Source organism: Neovison vison, chromosome 8, assembly GCF_020171115.1.
Source record: "Neovison vison isolate M4711 chromosome 8, ASM_NN_V1, whole genome shotgun sequence".
Lineage (NCBI taxonomy): Eukaryota > Metazoa > Chordata > Mammalia > Carnivora > Mustelidae > Neogale > Neogale vison.
The window spans coordinates 17,437,803-17,455,074 of record NC_058098.1 but is presented as its reverse complement, the minus strand read 5'-3'; the positions used below and the strand labels follow the sequence as shown (position 1 = coordinate 17,455,074).

General features: G+C 43.9%; 1 protein-coding gene across 4 annotated transcripts in view; it reads right to left on the bottom strand.

Moving 5' to 3' along the window:
• The window catches only part of PTPRT (protein tyrosine phosphatase receptor type T), an 804,817-nt gene that overhangs the window by 135,952 nt on the left and 651,593 nt on the right, over positions 1-17,272 (bottom strand). For all 4 annotated transcript variants that reach the window (XM_044263018.1, XM_044263019.1, XM_044263017.1 and 1 more), the window contains one exon: positions 6,754-6,902. In XM_044263018.1, the coding sequence (XP_044118953.1) occupies positions 6,754-6,902 (149 nt within the window). The remainder of the gene's footprint in view (positions 1-6,753; positions 6,903-17,272) is intronic.

Here is a 17,272-nt window from a genome sequence, read left to right as displayed (position 1 = left end):
AGCCTTAGTTGGAAGCCATGAGCTCTGCATTAAGCAGATATGTGATGAACATCTGGAGGTTCACTCAAATGTGAGCAGTATATTCTGAACTCAGATTGGGAATCCAGAGTGAGGATGATGGCAGGTCTCTAAGCTTCCAATGACTAAACCTAATGCAGAGAATCACAGTCATCTTGGAGACCATGCACTCCATGGACATGGGCCAGATGGAGACAGAGGTGCCAATCGAGATTTTGAGCAGACAGGAAAATAGAAATGTATCCTAAATGAGGCTGATGGCTGATGTGGGCTGCTCAGCCCGAGGGAAGGAGCTTCAGGGCACGCACATGGTCACAGTCCGACAGCATGTGGTTGGAAGTGGGTACTACAGGAAGGGAAAGACTGACTTCACTACCTTATGTGAGATCAGAGACCAGCATATAATGGCTGACCGATATGTCTCTGGGTGCGAAACAGGAATATATGGATGGAAGTTATACACAGCAGACTGCAGCTTAAAAGGAGAGAGAATTCACTACCAGAGGAATTGGAACCAGATGGGGCTCAGAGCTAGAAGATGTTCACTTGAGTTCCAGCTCCATCATTGGTTCTCTGATTCATACATTCAAACAAATACTCAGTGGGTATCAGATAGGCCAGAGAGTTTGGGTAGTGGTCAGGGTACATACTGATTGGCAGCCATGGACAGCCTAGGAGTCCATGCTTAGGACTTTAGCCTTTCCCTCAGGGGCTACAAGGACCCACTGAAGGGATTTAAGCAAAAGTGATTTAAGCAAAAGGGAAGGTCAGGTTGGAGTACTACAAAGATGGGACAGCAGAAATGTATTTAACTTTATTGAATTTAGGATTCTTTATGACACCAGGATAGAAATTCCTACCTGGTTGTGATGCTTTGAGAAGTAGAGATAATGCAGCATCTAGCAAAATGACTGTCCCAGTAGGTGACCAACAGAGAGAAGATATCATTAGCAATCTTTAATATCACACATAATCAAGGGCATAGCATCCCAAGGGAGGGTCACAGTCAGACCAGTTTTCCCAGAGACCCATTTCTCCAGCTGCCTCAACATCCTCCTGACAGGGGGAAGGACTCTTCCTAAGGAGTTAAAGGCAACTTCAGCCATATTACCCTTTTAAAGTCATGATCTGTATTCCCTATTTGAATCACTTTAGTTACATAACATGTCCCTAAAATAATCAGGTTAAAATTCTGCCTGGTGCTTCCTTCTGCCCGCCCCATCTCTGCCAAGCCATTCTGCAGGGTATCAAGCTTGGACATTCCCTGATGTACTCAAAAGGACATCTTTTTAGGAGGTCTGTGGGCTGAAGGTCACAGAGTACCATCAGGTTTCAGGATCACCCGTCTTCATCAGCAGCAAACATCTCTGAGGCCACGGTAAGCTCTGAGGCTACCGGGTATATTTTTGGTTACACGGGAGGTACAAAGTCAGGGGAAGAGTCCTGTGGCTCTTTTTGTAGGCTGTCATGCAGCCGTTGTTGGGCTCTGCAAAAATCTTTGGTGTTGGAGCACCTGTTCCCCTCATGAGCTGCGAGCTCTCTGTGCCTGGGGCCATCCCTTACTCTTCTATGTATCTGTCTAGAGCTTGGTCCAGATCAGAAATGCCTGAGGTTGGGGACATCTGGTCTACAGTCCCACTTCCTGGAAATCTCCCAGTGGGATGATTCCTACAGATCCTGCCTGTTAGAGCACCCACCGCACCCCCACCCCCACCCCAGGCAGTTGCCTTCCTGTGGGCTCTTCAGTGGACAGAGGAACCAAGAGGAGGCGCTGTCCTTCCAGCCGGCAGGGCAATTCTCCTTAATCTCCTTCCCCTCCTTCACTGCGCCTTGCAGTGGGCAGAAAGTTAAATGTTAGAGGGAAGACAAAGACAGTCTGTAGTCCACACCTCACTATGTGCCTTGAAGAAGATTTTTCAATATCTCACAGCACCAGTTTCAACTGTAACATGGGTTTGATAATACACCACTGTAGAGGGCTCTGTGAGCTGGCTGGTCACGGGGAGAAGAGCGGCGCTCCCCCTTTCTCCTAGCTGTCAGTGGCTACCATTCATAGTCCAGGACAAAGTACACTGGTTCTGCAGTCAGATAACCCTATTTGGCTTCTAATCCCATCCCCACTCTTTGTGGGTGCAACGTTGGACTTATTTATTTCAGCTCTCTGAAACTCAGTTCCCTCATTAATGAAGTGGGAATATTATATAATTTATAGGCTTCCTACGAGACTTAAGACTGGGATTTATACAATGCATATGGTCTAGTATATACTGGGCACCAATGAAAGTTACCTTCCTTTAGGTTTTTGCTACTAAAAAGCTCAGAACCAAATTGGAATTTGAAAGTTACCAGCCTGCATATTTAGATCACTTTTTAATATAATGCAATTACATTTTAATCCAACCTGATCTTGCTCTTGTCTTCATTTATGTGTTCCCGATTTGATTATTTATTTCTCTTATTACTGTTTTACTGTAGGCACTTTTGCTGGCTATGTTCCCAAATTCTCTGCAGAGATAGATGGTTAGAATCAAACTGATGTCAGGAGAAATGGATCCTTAACATAACTCTGCAAATGCTTATGTGATTGGGGCATGGAGTCTCTCTGAACCTCAGTTTCCCTGTCTGTAGAATGGGGTTAATAAAAAAAATCTACAAACTATCTTATGATGCATGAATAAAGATTTTTGTCTCCAGCATTTCTCAAAAGGACCTTTGAAAATTATGAAAAACTTGGCAAAAACACTTCTTATATACAAGACACTACTTTATACATGCCTCAGAAGGCAAACTGTGTATGTTCTGCTTGTAAGGGACAAGGGTTTAATGATTTCCTTGGGACAGGTGACATCTAAGGAAGGACAAGGTGAAAATGACTGCATGAAGCTGCCATATTCCTATTCCAGATCCCTGGCATTAGACATCTTGAGGTCAGGACCCTCAATCGCCAGGTTCTTGTCTTTGTTTTAACCTGTTCTTGGAGGCCTGAGTGACACATATACCAGACCACCATCTTCTGTAAAGCCCCCCAGGCCCCAATAAAGATAAGACTCCCTGCTTTCCTTTCTGAGTCTCCCAGACGCTCTGTACCTTCACTCTCTCTGCTTTCACCTCCTGCTGATTTGTCCTTGATTTCTAGCCTGTGCACAGCTAGGGACCTTCATGACTGGTCCTGCAGAAACCCCTCTGGGTCCTCGGACCTGGCCCGCCAGCATCACTATCATAGAAATTCAACAGGGATTTGTTTTGAAGCACTTTGATTTGAACTGAAATGAACACGGACAAGATGACACCAGGAACAAAAGAGATAAAAAAGAAGATGTAAGCACAGATATAAAAAGATAGCATCAGAAGAAAGACCTGGAAAATTATCCCAGCGAGCGAAAGATTTCAGGAAAAAAAAAAAAAAAACAATCAGGTACACAGGGCGATAAGATCAAAATGAGATTACTTAATAAAACCCAGCATTTCTTCAAACCAAAGACAATCCACATTGTTTGTCCTTGAAATGTGGCGTGCCCTCCTTTCTCAAGACTGCTGCAGCCCTCTGAAGCCAGGCCCAGCGCTGACAGAGCCCTGTCACCCTTGCAGCCCCGAGGTCATTGTTCCTGTACAAAATCCAGAGGCTTGCCTGAATGGCTGCTGCACAACTTAGCAGTCATTTGGAATAGAAAGCCCCAGAACATCAACGTATGTAGGGAGAAGGGGAGTTTAAATTAGGCAAGAGTCCACCTGTTCAATAATGAAATAATTGCTCAGGGCACATTCTTCTGTAATCTTTTCTGATGTGACATGTATTCTCCGGCTCTGCCTTTCTCAGTGCTTCCTCAACATTTGCAAATCATCTCAGGGCCTCCTAAAGCCGATGCAGAAGCCAGGCAGTCACTTCCCTAATGCCGCGAAAATAGATTCAATTTTACATACATCAGGGTGATTTCAGAAGCAATTTCTACATCTCTAGTGTAAGCATTACTTACATTTTTCCCCCTCAAATCTCATCCCAGTGGTTCCACAGGGCATTTTAAAAGGTACCTGATGCATTCCAGGGCATTAAAAAGAATCCCCAGAGCGTGTTTGTGGCTATAGCCTGAGGACACCAGATGCATAGATAGAGTCCTGAAATATTCAGGGATGCAAACAAATGCAAAATTTCTTAACAATTGAGTATAATGCCAGTTCAATTTTTTCCCCTGTCTTTCTAAAAGCAATGTCATTAAAATGTATATACATGTATATATCTGTCTATATATGTCTTTGCCTATGTATATATGGATATGTCTGTGTTTGTATGTATAAATCACACGTGCATATCAGTCATTTGGAAATATTGTCTCTCTTTACTCTGAAGATGTCTAATTAGATTCTGTTGGACAGCTTTCCTCTTCCTCTCTGGCTGGCCAATCTACCTGAGTCGTGGGTGCTTTCTTGTAAATTTTAGCCCAAGGGGAAAACAGTGGTGATGTTTCCCCTTGAAATCCAAGAAACTGGTATTACCCAGGTTTTCCCTTGAGATGAGAAAGCTCAAGATCAAATACCTATAATTTTGAGGGTATGTAGCTATGACTATAATATTTTTGGATTTCAGTCTTCCCAGGGCATTTCTACAAATGGAAAAAAGATGTGCACAAGAATCTGGCTTATCCAGGAAAGGTTTTGGGTGAATGGGTATCACTTGGCCAGGATGTTCTATCAGATAGACTCACCACAGAACTTCCTGGCCCCTAGGCCCAAAGCAGGAGAATCCGTGAGAGATTAAATCAGGCGGAGACTCTCAGGAAGCTCTGGACTTAAGGAAAAGCCCATTTCTCTGTCAACACCCTGTCTGCTTCTCCTGGCCATCTATGCCACTCTGCCCTTTTCTCAGTCCTGAGGGCAAGTATGAATCCCTGTGATTCATCTGTGTTGAGAAAGGAAAACGCACTGGATTTGTGGGTAGGCAGACTACAAACTTGCTCTGCTCTCTGAGGAAAACGGAAGTTAAATATTTGCTCATGAAATAATCAGTATGCGATGTTAGATTTTGTCTTTAAAGTCATCACGCAATCTTAAGAAGTGCGCAGACTCAGCATGGCCAACGACGAGCAACGGAATAGCATTTGTCTCCTGAAACAGCGCAAAAGGGGGGTATACGATGCCTCTGAGGTCGCATTTTTGCTTACACGTTAATCTGAATGTGATCACGATGAACAAAATCAGATTAATCTGGATTGTGCCACATCCTATGGGACCACTGGCCTAGACTTTTAAAAGATCTCAGGACCCTGGAAGAAAAAATAAAGGCGGGAGGGCCATTCCAGGTGGAAGGTGATAGAGAGACATGATGACCAAGTATAATGTGAGCCCCTTGACTGGACCCTGGACTAAAACAACAGCCACAACCACAACAACCAACGCTTGGGGGCCCCTGAGGAAATTCAACTGTAGACCGGTGTATCAGATACTGAAATAAGGTTACATTTCTTGTGTGAGATAATTTTATAGTGGTTATGTTGAAGAGCTCTCCTAGTTCTTAGGAAGCACTTGCTGAATTCTCTGGAGATACAGTGTCATGATGTCTACAAGCTACTTCTAAATGGCTCAGAAAATCACATTTTATATATATATATAGACATGCTCACTAATTACTCACACACGCTCTCTCCATGTGTGTTTGTGTGTGTACATCTCTCTACATATAATAGACATTATATAATATATATGTATGTATACATATATATGTGTGCATATATATACCTTTTTTATATATATATACCTTTTTTTTAAACCTATAAAAAGGTTGAAAAAATAGTAAAATGAATACTCATATACCTTGTCCCTAGACTCTCTAATTACTCACACACACTCTCTCCATGTGTGTTTGTGTGTGTGTATATCTCTATATCTCTCTACATATAATAGACATTATATAAAATATATATGTATGTATACATATATATGTGCATATACATACACACATATATGTGTGTATACACATATATGTATACATACACATATATGTATACACATATATGCACACATGCATATATGTATACACACATATATGTATATATGTATACATACACGCATGTATGTATATATGTACACACATATATGTACACACATGTATGTATATATGTATACACACATATATGTATATATGTATACATGCATATATATTTTATATAATGTCTGTTATATGTAGAGAAATATAGAGATATACACACACACACGGAGAGAGCGTGTGTGAGTAATTAGTGAGTCTAGGGACAAGGTATACTCATCAGCTATGGGACACTGGAGAACTTGCTTCTCTGAGCCTCAGTTTCCTAAGCACGTAAAATACAAACCATTATAATCCATGATGCACCTACCTTACATAGTTTATATGAAACACTGTTTTGAAAACTGTATTCAATTCAGTGTGGCATGTTTTTCTCATTATGGACGTAACCATGTCCTCTTTTATTAGAGAAAAAAAAAGAAACCCCAAAACTGTTAATAGTTTTGTTAACAAGCAGTTAAGACGGTCTGCTCCCATTTCCATCTGCTTTGGGGGGACAGTCTTTTAAATCCTTCTTTTCCCTCGAGATGGGCTGCTTCAAGTCTCTGCCAAGGAGAACCTTCATCCTTGGAACATCCCAGGGAAGCATCCTGAGCCCATGCCCTATAGCATCTAACCACTGTGAGGGGTCCATAGCAGAGGTACCAGGGTCAAGCTGGACCATGGGCATTTCCTTACACTTAATTGGCTCAACTTACTGAATCCATTAACATCCTGAGAGCTGGAGGAGAAGCCTTCATCGTTGCGGCTGGTGCTGAGCTTGGTGGTGGGTTTGTCGGCTGAGGCCACAGGTCCCATCTCCCTCTGGGCTCCACTCTGTGTCTCCTTCTGCTTCTTGGCCAGCTTCCTTTGGGACATGTGCAAGGGGAAAAAATCACAGTTAGATGGTTTCAGTTGTATTAAAGGATTGGGAAGACCAGATTGCTCTTCTTTCCCACTCATCATCCTCAACTTCTGAACCTGTTTCATTCTCCAGAAACAGTCATGGTGGGTCTTCCAATGCCAAGGTGGAATAAGCCTAAGACCTCCTGAAATCATTAATGGCTTTCCTTTACTCAGAAATATGAGATTTAACCTGGCTCATTTCCAACAACAGGTATGTTCTTTACTTGAACTTAAAATGGGAAATCAATGAGACTTGGGTGATGCTTCCCTTGCTCTCCTTGCAAAGTGGGGGAAGAGATCAGATGGATCTTTCTGTTCCTAGGGCTCTGAATGAGATTCACAATGAGAACTAAGAGACTAAGATTACAAAATAACATACCAACCAATGGTAGACTGAAGTAGGGTCTGCTGGTTGGTGAAGGGTAAGGCTGGGGGTGGGGGTAGTCAGCCTTATAGATCAAAGGAGAAAACTGAAAGGTGAACTGGATGACTAACTATTCCCATAGGAATAAAAGATCCTCAGAACCAGGTGGTGTTCATAATAATACTAGCTTAAAGCAGTGGTTCCCAAACTCGGGTATAAATTAGAATCATTTCAAGAGCTGATAAAAGGACACAGAGTCCCCAACTCATAAAGGCAGGGTAGAGATGAGGTCAGTGTGTGGTCACCTAGTTCCCTAGGTAATTCTGACATCATCCGCTGGAGGTTAGAATCATTGGCTTTGTCCAGGAAGGCCTGGGTTCATATCCCATCTCACCATCCTATGACCCTAGTAAATTCTTTAACCTCTTCAAATTCTGAACTCATCCTCTATATACGGAGGGAAACAACTGGGCCGGCGCCCCAGGGTCATGATGATTAAATGAGAGCCAGTGTGAAACACATCAAGCACAGTTCCAGGCACACAGAGAACATTCAACACGTGGCAACTGCTCTTCTTGCTTTTATGGAATCCCTACTGGTCCAACCTCATTCCAGGAGACCCATTGTGAAATCCCTGGATATCAAGTGGTAGAGATTTTGATACCTTCTGTAGCAGCTGATAGGTTAAAAAGCTCTTCATATGGATTTCAAATCTAACTCCCTTTAATCTTAACTGATTGTACTGAGATCTTTAGAAATACAAGAACATGGCTAATACCTCTTGCATGTAGCAATTCTTCAAATATTTCTAAAAAACCAATAAGGTTCCTTTGAGATTTCCCCACATTTTTTATTCTAAATATAGTTATTTTGTTCCTGTGATGTGGAAGGTGATGGGCACATTAAATATCTTTGGGGTAAATTCTCCCAGGTCTGCTGCCCCATTTTGCACAGGTCTTGGCTTCAACTTCAAACTTGATCACTCCTACCTCAGCACAAAAACAACAGGTCTCTCAGAGAAATCAAATTCAGCACCATATAAAAAATAATTTTCGAAAATGGAGCCTGTCTGGTCACAAAATAGGCTGTTCAAGAGGTAATGATCTCCCTATCAGAGGAGGTATGATACAAAACAATAATCCCAGACCTAGAAGTATTTTTTAATTAAATATTTTATTTATTTGACAGAGAGAGACACAGAAAGGGAGGGAAACCAAGCAGGGGGAGTGGGAGAGGGAGAAGCAGGCTTCTCACTGAGGAGGGAGCCCGATGTGGGGCTTGATCCCAGAACCCTGGGATTATGACCTGAGCTGAAGGCAGATGCTTAATGACTGAGCCATCCAGGGACCCCTAGACCTAGAAGTATTTTAGGGTAGTTCATCTAGGATCAGTTCTGGTTTGATAGTATGATAGTAACCCCTTCCCATGGTCCATCAACGTAGACACAGTCTTCACAGAAAAATAACAGATGGCACACTCAAGAGGGGATAACTTGGGGACAGTTTATGTGTAAAAGGACTACTGCCAAAAGTAAGAAGGGTAAAGGAGAATGCAAGGTCCATTGTAATGACAGGTGAGCTGTTGGCCACCATGTGTCCAGAGGGACAAGCAGAGGAAGCAGTGACCAGAACCCCAAAGGAGAGAGTTGTGAAGACAAGAGAAAACCACCTGCCCAGAAGAAGCAACTCTCTCTCAAGGGATCCAGCCGACCCCACCCTGCCCAGGGAGGGAACTAGGGGCATAAACACCCTGACTACATCCTCCTCTCTCACCCTGACCCCCAAACAGTGGCTCTCATTAGCTAAACCCAACTGGAAGCCGGGGGCATGGAGTCCATGTTGATCTAGCATTGAAAGCAGAGAGCACAGTGGCAAGGCAGAAGAGTGAATCTGGATCCAGGAAATCCCCACCAACAAGAGAATTTTATCTTCCCAATTTGGGCCCCAATTTGAAGACAAATGCAGCCTAAAATGGAATTCCCTTCTTTCCTTCCTACCTTTCCTTCCTTCCTTCCTTCTTTCCTTCCCTCCCTCTCCCTCCCTCTCTCTCTCTCTCTCTTTCTCTTTCTTTCTGTCTCCCATTGACCCGAGGAAAAGAAGGGCCCTCAGGGAAAGGAATGCATCATTTGGTTAGGATGCTTTAGCTATAGGCATTGCGTTCCAACTCAGACAGAAACAAGAAGGAGCAAAGCATTAGACCAGTTGGGCCTTTTCTCACCTTCTCCAGGCCATCAGACTGGGGGCAGGGGGAGCACCAGCGAAAGAGAAATGAGTGGGTCTACTTCTGATGACATTTCAAAATTTTATTCTTCATTTATTATCAAAAAGGAGTGTGTTTAAAAATGTATATGTGACCTTCTTAATCATAAATTTGGAAAGATATACAGCCGATTCATTGCCTCTCTCTGAGCTCTCCTCACATTGCCCCAGCAGGAAACAAAAGGAAATCCAGTAAGAAAGTTAACTTTCAAACTAGAAGTGAGTGTGTACTAGAGGCTTTGATAGTTCTGTAAGGGCAGAACTCCCACCAATCTCCTTCCATTAAGGGTAAAATGATATGGAGAGAGTTGTCTCAGGCACAAATCATTTGTTTCCAAAGGAATAATAATAATAAAACAAAGGTCTTGCTGCATCTATGAAAAATAGGCATTTAACAGAAATGTTTGGGTAGCTCTGAAAACCTGGATGAAAAATCGAGCTTCTCCAAAACATAGATATTTAAGAACTGGACAGCTAACCAAGTTGTAAAAACTGAGGAGGATGGCGAGTTTAGTATTTAAGCCCATGGCTGACAGTATTTGCGGTGATAATGATACTCTGTGGTAATTTAAAAATGTATAGGCAGGTGTTTGAGCAACTGGCAAATACAGCTACAAAGCGAAAATAGAGGAAAAGGATGTAGAAGGAAATAAAACACAAAACCATAGTTTTGGAATCTGTATTCTATCAGAATTCAAAACTTAAACATTAAAAAACCCTCCTGGCAATACAGGAAAAAATCATGTTTATTCTTATAAACATGGAGCTTAACTGATTCCCCTCCCTTTCTTTCCTTAGAAGAGGGGGAAATCCAAGCCTCTGAGTAGGGCATGAAATTTCCTCTGCCTATGGCTCTAGGCTTCAACTCAGCCTTATCTTCCACACACACGTCCTCTTGGGAAACACCAACTGCCTATCTTCATCCCCAACAATTCCTCAATATTCTCTGCTCCTTAAAGTGTCCCCATTCTTCTCCACGGGGCACCTCCTCTGCATCCCCCAAGGCTCAGCAGTATTCAAATGCCACCTTTCCTTTGAGGTTTCTCTTGCTCCTCTAACTAGATTTGTGGTTTTCTCTTTCACAAATGTGGCTGACTCATCCACTGTACAAATATTTATGGAGCACCTACATGTACCAGTCTCTGCTAGATGTAAGATCACCATGACAAGAGCCAGACATGACTTTGACCTTCACAGAACACAGACACTACTGGCAAAGAAAGGCGCTAAACAAATAAATACAGAAACAAATATAAAATCACGAAAGTGGGGAGCCTGGTGGTTCAGTGGGTTAAGCCTCTGCCCTCAGCTCAGGTCATGGTCTCAGGGTCCTGGGATCGAGCCCCGCATCGGGCTCTCTGCTTGGCAGGGAGCCTGCTTCCTCCTCTCTCTCTGCCTGCCTCTCTGCCTACTTGGGATCTCTTCACTCTCTCTTAAATAAATAAATAAAATCGTTAAAAAAATTTTTTTAAGTCACGAAAGTGATGAAAGCCAAGGAGAAGAAACACATGGAGCTAGGAACATGCCAACAGGTGATTTGAACCCTCTCAGCAGATTAAGGAAAGCCTTGTTGCCATGTCAGCTAAGCACTTGTCTAGTTGAACTGAAGTGAATTCAACTCTCCCACCCACTGGGGCAAGAACCTCTTGGGTGAAGGGCTTTTGACTTCTTGCACCTACTCCAATTTCTCGCTAAGTGTCTGGCACACAGCCAGTGCTCAATAAATTTGTTGTACAAATTTATATTTAAAAGTCTACAATTTGGAGTGCAGAAAAAATTGCCATGCTACTCTGACTGCAAATTATAACCACTTTAAAAAAAGATACGTACAAGGAAAGAGGAAGAAAAACTTGCACAAAATTAGTTTGTGACCTGAAATATTTCTACTTTATGAATATTTTTGGCTGACAACTTGGCATTTTCTTCCGGTGGTTGTCACAGAATTCTTGTGATGTTTGCAGAATTAATGGAATGTTTACAGAAGTCAGAATTTTTTTTTTCACTTAGAGCCCATGGAATAGCCACAGCCACAGAATGTTTTTTTTTTTTTAATCGCATAAAATGGTTACATGATAAATAGGATAGTCATATCACTCATGGAATCTTCAGATCCTTCAAGACCCACGTACTTTTGACTTCTGAAACTTGGGATTTTTTTCTCTGTTCTGGGATTCTTGCCAACTGGGTCACACAATTTCACCAGCAGGGGGTACCAAACGCTGGTAAAAAGACAACATGCATGGAAGCGTTTCTATTCCTCTACAGGGACATTTTTAGAGCTGAAGAATGTTTTAAGACTTGGCAATCCAAAGTTTACTCTTTCTGACAGGTGGGAACAATGTGACGTGACCATGGCTCTTGGCATTCTTTCTTCTAACAGATCACTCTGAGGTCTTTCTGACCTCTGCTTGTTAGCTGAGTGAGTGTAGGTGGCAGGGGAGATGCCCCATGATGGACTGTGAGTCCTATGATTTATTCTCGGCACCACTCTTTATAAGGGGTAGCGTCAGGTGGAATGGCTCGAGGGAGAGGAATACGAGGCTGTGAAAGGTTCTGAAATCACACTTTGAGAGAAGGAGCGCTGGAAACAATGGGGATTATTTCTCAAGGAGAGGGAATATTTAGGAATGCTCTCTTCACTCATCTGATGTCTGGCTCTGTTGTGGCCCCAGGGGCAGAATTAGAAACAGGTTGGCTTGAGACAAGGAAGAAAGAACCAACTAGAAGTGCTTGGGTCTCTTTTGGAAGTGCTGATGCCCCACTGTCCTTCCCGTTTCTTCTTTGATCTTCTTTCTCTACATCTTTTAAGTCCCAACTCAAACGTCCCCTAGCCTTAGAAGTCTTTGTCTCCTTCCCAAAGTTAGTAGTGCCTTCCTCTTCTCACTGGTTTGTTGGAAAAATGTTTAATAAACACCTACTTTGTACCAGTATCTCTTAGAAAGAGACCATGATGTAAAAAACCAGGCATGGCCCTTGCCCTGCTTAAGCTTTCAGAAGAAATGAGCATTCCATCACTGGAAAAGTTGAAGTAGAGACTGAGAAGCCACTTGGGAAAGAGGCAGTAGGGAATTCCACCATCTGGATTCTGTAAAACCCTTGAATCTATTCTGGGCTGGGAACGGGAGGCTCCAGCCAATTGGGGGAGAGTCCTGGGGGTTCCCCATAGCATGAAGAGCTATGCCCATGCTCCTACGGAGACATGGATAAGGCCTTCTTTCTTTTGCCCACAGGGATATTCCTTTGACCCATCCTCTATTGGTATCTCTGAACAGACCTTCCTGGGAAGCAACAAAGCTGAGAACACTGGAGCCAGAGAGATCCTCAGCCCATAGAAAGTGGACAAAGAAAACACAACTGAGGCTCTACCCCTATTACAAGCTGGCCCTCTACCCTTTGGAGCCAGGTTGTCCCTGAGCTGGCAAGATGGGATCTTTAATTGAAGTTATTCATCAGAAATATAAGGGAACTGTACCATCCGCTCATTTTACTCAAGAAGAAACAGGCCCGGACAGAGCAGGGGCTTAGCCAAGGCACATGGCACAACAGCAGAGGCCACAGAACCCAAACCCTGCTTTCTATATGCCAGCGCAGGACACCTGTTCGAACAATCCTCCCCCTCTCTTTTTGGAATGAAATGAGAAGTGCCAATTCAGTCCATGGTACACATGATTTTTGTCCCTTGTGAATGCAGCAAAACCTCATGAATCCAAACCTCACTAACTCAGAATTACTGTAATTGAGGCAGGGGCTGGGCTACCCCGCATCAGAGTTGATAGCATAAATGAGGCTATGGATATGTGCAGAATTTAAAGGAGAACACACCACTTTCTCTCAGGAGGCAGAATGGCAAAGCAGTTAACACACTGGCTTTGGTGCCAGACAGCCTGGCATCAGAACCTGGCTCCATCTCAGACGAGCTGTATGAGCTCTTGCAAGTTACTCATCCCTCTGCATGTCAGTTTCCTTCAGTCTGAAAAGAAGGAACAACAGTACTTGCCCAGAAGGTGGTTTTGATGATGAAACGGTATGTGACTGGCAAAGCAGTGATCCTAGTGCATGGTATACAGTAAGCACTCAATACATGCTCTCTGGTAATCTTTTAAATACAGGAGACAGCCATATTAATTTAAACTGCCTCATTACTTATTAAATAGGAATCTTCTCAAGTGGGTGTCCTGAAGAATGCCTTTTCTCTAGAAACATCCTTTGATGTGTCCTAGAGCCACACTTCTCAACCTTGGCTACACAAATCATTTGGGGAGCTTGAAAAATTACCGATGAGCTTCTAGTTTAATCGGTCTGGGGTTCAGCCTGGGCATGGGGGTTTTCAGAAGCTCTCCAGGTGATTACCATGTGCCACCAATCTTGAGCACCACTGATGTAGAACAGGTTGTCTTTGGACCAGCAACATCAGTTTCACCCGGAAACATATTAGAAATGCAATTTCTCTGGCTCCACCCCTGATCTATGGAATCAGAAACTCTGAATGATTAATAATCTTTCCAGGGAATTCTAGCACAAGCTGAAGTTTGAGGACACTGGTATTGGGAATCCACTCTTCGGCTGGTCTGAATCAGTGAAGAGTCCCTATCATGTTTCACTTGTGGAAGTGGAGAGACCAAGAGGTAGGAGATCTGGGGTGCCTGTGTGGCTCAGTGGCTTAAGCCTCTGCCTTCAGCTCAGGTCATGGTCTCAGGGTCCTAGAATCAAGCCCTGTATTGGGCTCTCTGCTCAGCAAGGAGCCTGCTTCCCCTTCTCTCTCTCTCGGCCTGCCTCTCTGCCTCCTTCTGATCTCTCTTGCTCTGTCAAATAAATAAATAAAATCTTTAAAAAAAGAAAAAAGAAAAAGAGGTAGGAGATCTGGATGCCAGCTTAGGTCTCCCGATCCCCTACTGAGTTACTGGGGACATGCCCTTTCCCCTTTCGGGATATTGATTTCACTACAAGGGGCAGTTGGTATCTTAGAACCAAGGCAAGAATAGATGCTTTTTAAATGACTGTCCTTGGTTGCCTTGGGTCCCCTCCTAAAGATATATTGAAATCCTGACCTCTGGTACCTGTGAACGTGACCTTCTTTGGAAACAGGGTCTTTAGAGATGGAATCAAATTAAGATGAAATCATTAAGGTGGGACTTACTCCAACAGCTTTGGTATCCTTACAAGAAGGAGATTTGGAAATTTGGATGGAGACATGAAGGGAGACGATATGTGAGGACAGAGGTAGAGAATGGAGAGAGGCAGCTGGAAGCCATGGGTTGCCAGTATCCCCTGAAACTAGGAAGAGGCAAGAAAGGATTCTACTCAGAGTTCTAGAGGGAGAACAACCCTGCCAACATTTCAGTTTCACACTTCTACCCTCTGAAAATGAAAGGGAATAAATCTGCTTGTTTTCAGCCATCCAGTTGGTGCTACTTTGTTATGAAGCCCTAGGAAACAAATAACATTCTCATGAAACAATAAATACCAAATTTATTTCACTTCTTTAATAAACACATATATAATGGCACTTATTCCATGCGAGGCACTATTAAGGCTATCACAAACACAGACTATTGACTCCTTTAATTCTTCTAATTACTATATGAGATTGGGAGCTTTTTACATCCTCATTTTACAGATGAGAGAGGGAGGCAGAGAGAGTGGAAGGAACTCACTGAAAGTCCACCCAGGCTTTAAGAGATGTAGCTGGGATTCAAACTCAGGCAGTCAGGCCTCTGAATGTTCTCTAAGGTTCCTTGCTAAGTCATGCTTGGCCAAGGGCCTACACATATCCACTCTCGTCTCAAAGTTTTTTCAGCTGGTTCCCTTCCTTCCCAGGCAAACACACACTCACACACATATGTTCACAGATGGAGGCAGAAAGCTCACACTCATACCCACTCACATCCAGCCTGCTCATGACCTCTGCGGGGTAACCATTCTGGAAAGTAGCTGGTGGGTCCTTCCTCTCTGACCCCCATCACCGTAGCCTGGGGCTTCTATGTGTCTCCACCAGAATGGCAAGGTTCTAGAAGTAACTGTAACACATCCCATCATAACTTAAGAGGCCAAAGGACCCCAGCCAAAACCTGTTACCTCCATCTTTCTGCTCTCTTGCCCTCCATGTCTATGCCTCTACCTCTCTGCTTCTGCTTCTCTCTTCTGGATGTGACTGCTCCTCTCTCTTCTGTATCATACTCTTTCCACTAAGGACAGAGTCAGACTCTGTCTGACCATCCTCTAGAGGGCTGGCAGGAGAACCAGTGCAGCAGAAGGCCTAAGACAGGTGCCAGGCCCTCCTCCCATTGGCCATATGGCCATACCATCCCTTGGTCCCTGAAGCAGGACCCAGACCCAGTCTGGAGCCAGACTGTCGGGGTTCAAGTCCCAGCTCCCTGATTTACTAGCTATGTGCCCTTGGAAAATTACTTAGCTTCTTTATAACTCAGTTTCCTCATCTTTAAAAATAGGGATTAATTACAGTGAATTCTTATGACAACCATTTGCAATAGATACTAACTTATAAATACTAAGCACTTACAGTAGGATCTGTCATCCACCAAATAAGTTCTCTACAAGTATTTGTTAAATAATAAGCAATGAGAAGGGAGTACATGCCTCACAGGAATCTGTGGTTGAGACAGCAGCAAGTGCCCAGAATGCTTTCAGGCCACTGAGCTCAGAACCCCCTGGGCTAAGCAGGTATTTGATAAGCTCTTGTTCGCAGAGTTACTCTGATGATTAGAAATAAGAGGTATAAACTCCCCAGCACAGTCTTTGGCATGTAACCGACATTCCGTAAATGCCAGTGTTTTTTCTCTCCCTTCTTCACACTAGCAGTCTGCATGCTTTTTCCCTGCTTTATTTTTACCTTAATTTTGTGTTTCATCTGCTCCTTGGGATGAGCGCTCCAGGGAACCAACGTGATGATTTTTCTCCCCTGCCCTCCTTACTCCATCCATATCTTGCTTAGAGGACCACAAACCAAGCCAGACACTCCGGCAGATGTTTTTCTCTCCCAATCACACTCTGATCCTCAGTTTCAGGTCATTATAGGTTACAGAGTTAAGTTCTCTGGGCTGGAATGGTCTTTGGGGTTCTCAGAAGTATTCTTCCATCCTAACTGGGAGACCCCTGGCAACGCCTCAGCAAGTGGCCATCCAACCCCTGATTGCCAACTCCGGTGACAGGGACTCCTCCCCTCTGCAGCCCTTCGAGAGGTGCAGGTCCCTACCTGGGGATGTTCTCCTCTGAGCTGCGGCTGAGCTGAACTTAGTCTCCTGTCTACATTCTCTTGGAGGCTGGTCTGCCCGCTCTGCCCATCCAGCCTATCCATGGATGGATGCACGACCACGAATCCTTCAGACTTTATCCAAAGCAACCTCTTCCAAACCATCTTTCCTCATTGTCGAGGCTCTTTGGCTCTTCCTTCCCCAGCTCTGTGAACCTCCTTCTGCATTCCCCATCCCCACGCCCACACTTCTTCTCAGATCTCAGCCCAGGGCACACTCTCTTTCTCATCTCTCACTCCAGGCCTTCAGTTCCCATCCAGAAACCATACTGTCCTGCCAGATGGCCAACCCCCAGGGTCACCTTCCCTGCTAGACTGTAACCACATGAGCAGGGGCCACGCTGGCCTCATGCACTTCCCATGTCCCGGGGCCCTGGACAGCTTCTGGTGCAAGCACTGTAGAGTTAATGAATCCACAGATCACAGATCTTTCAAGCTCC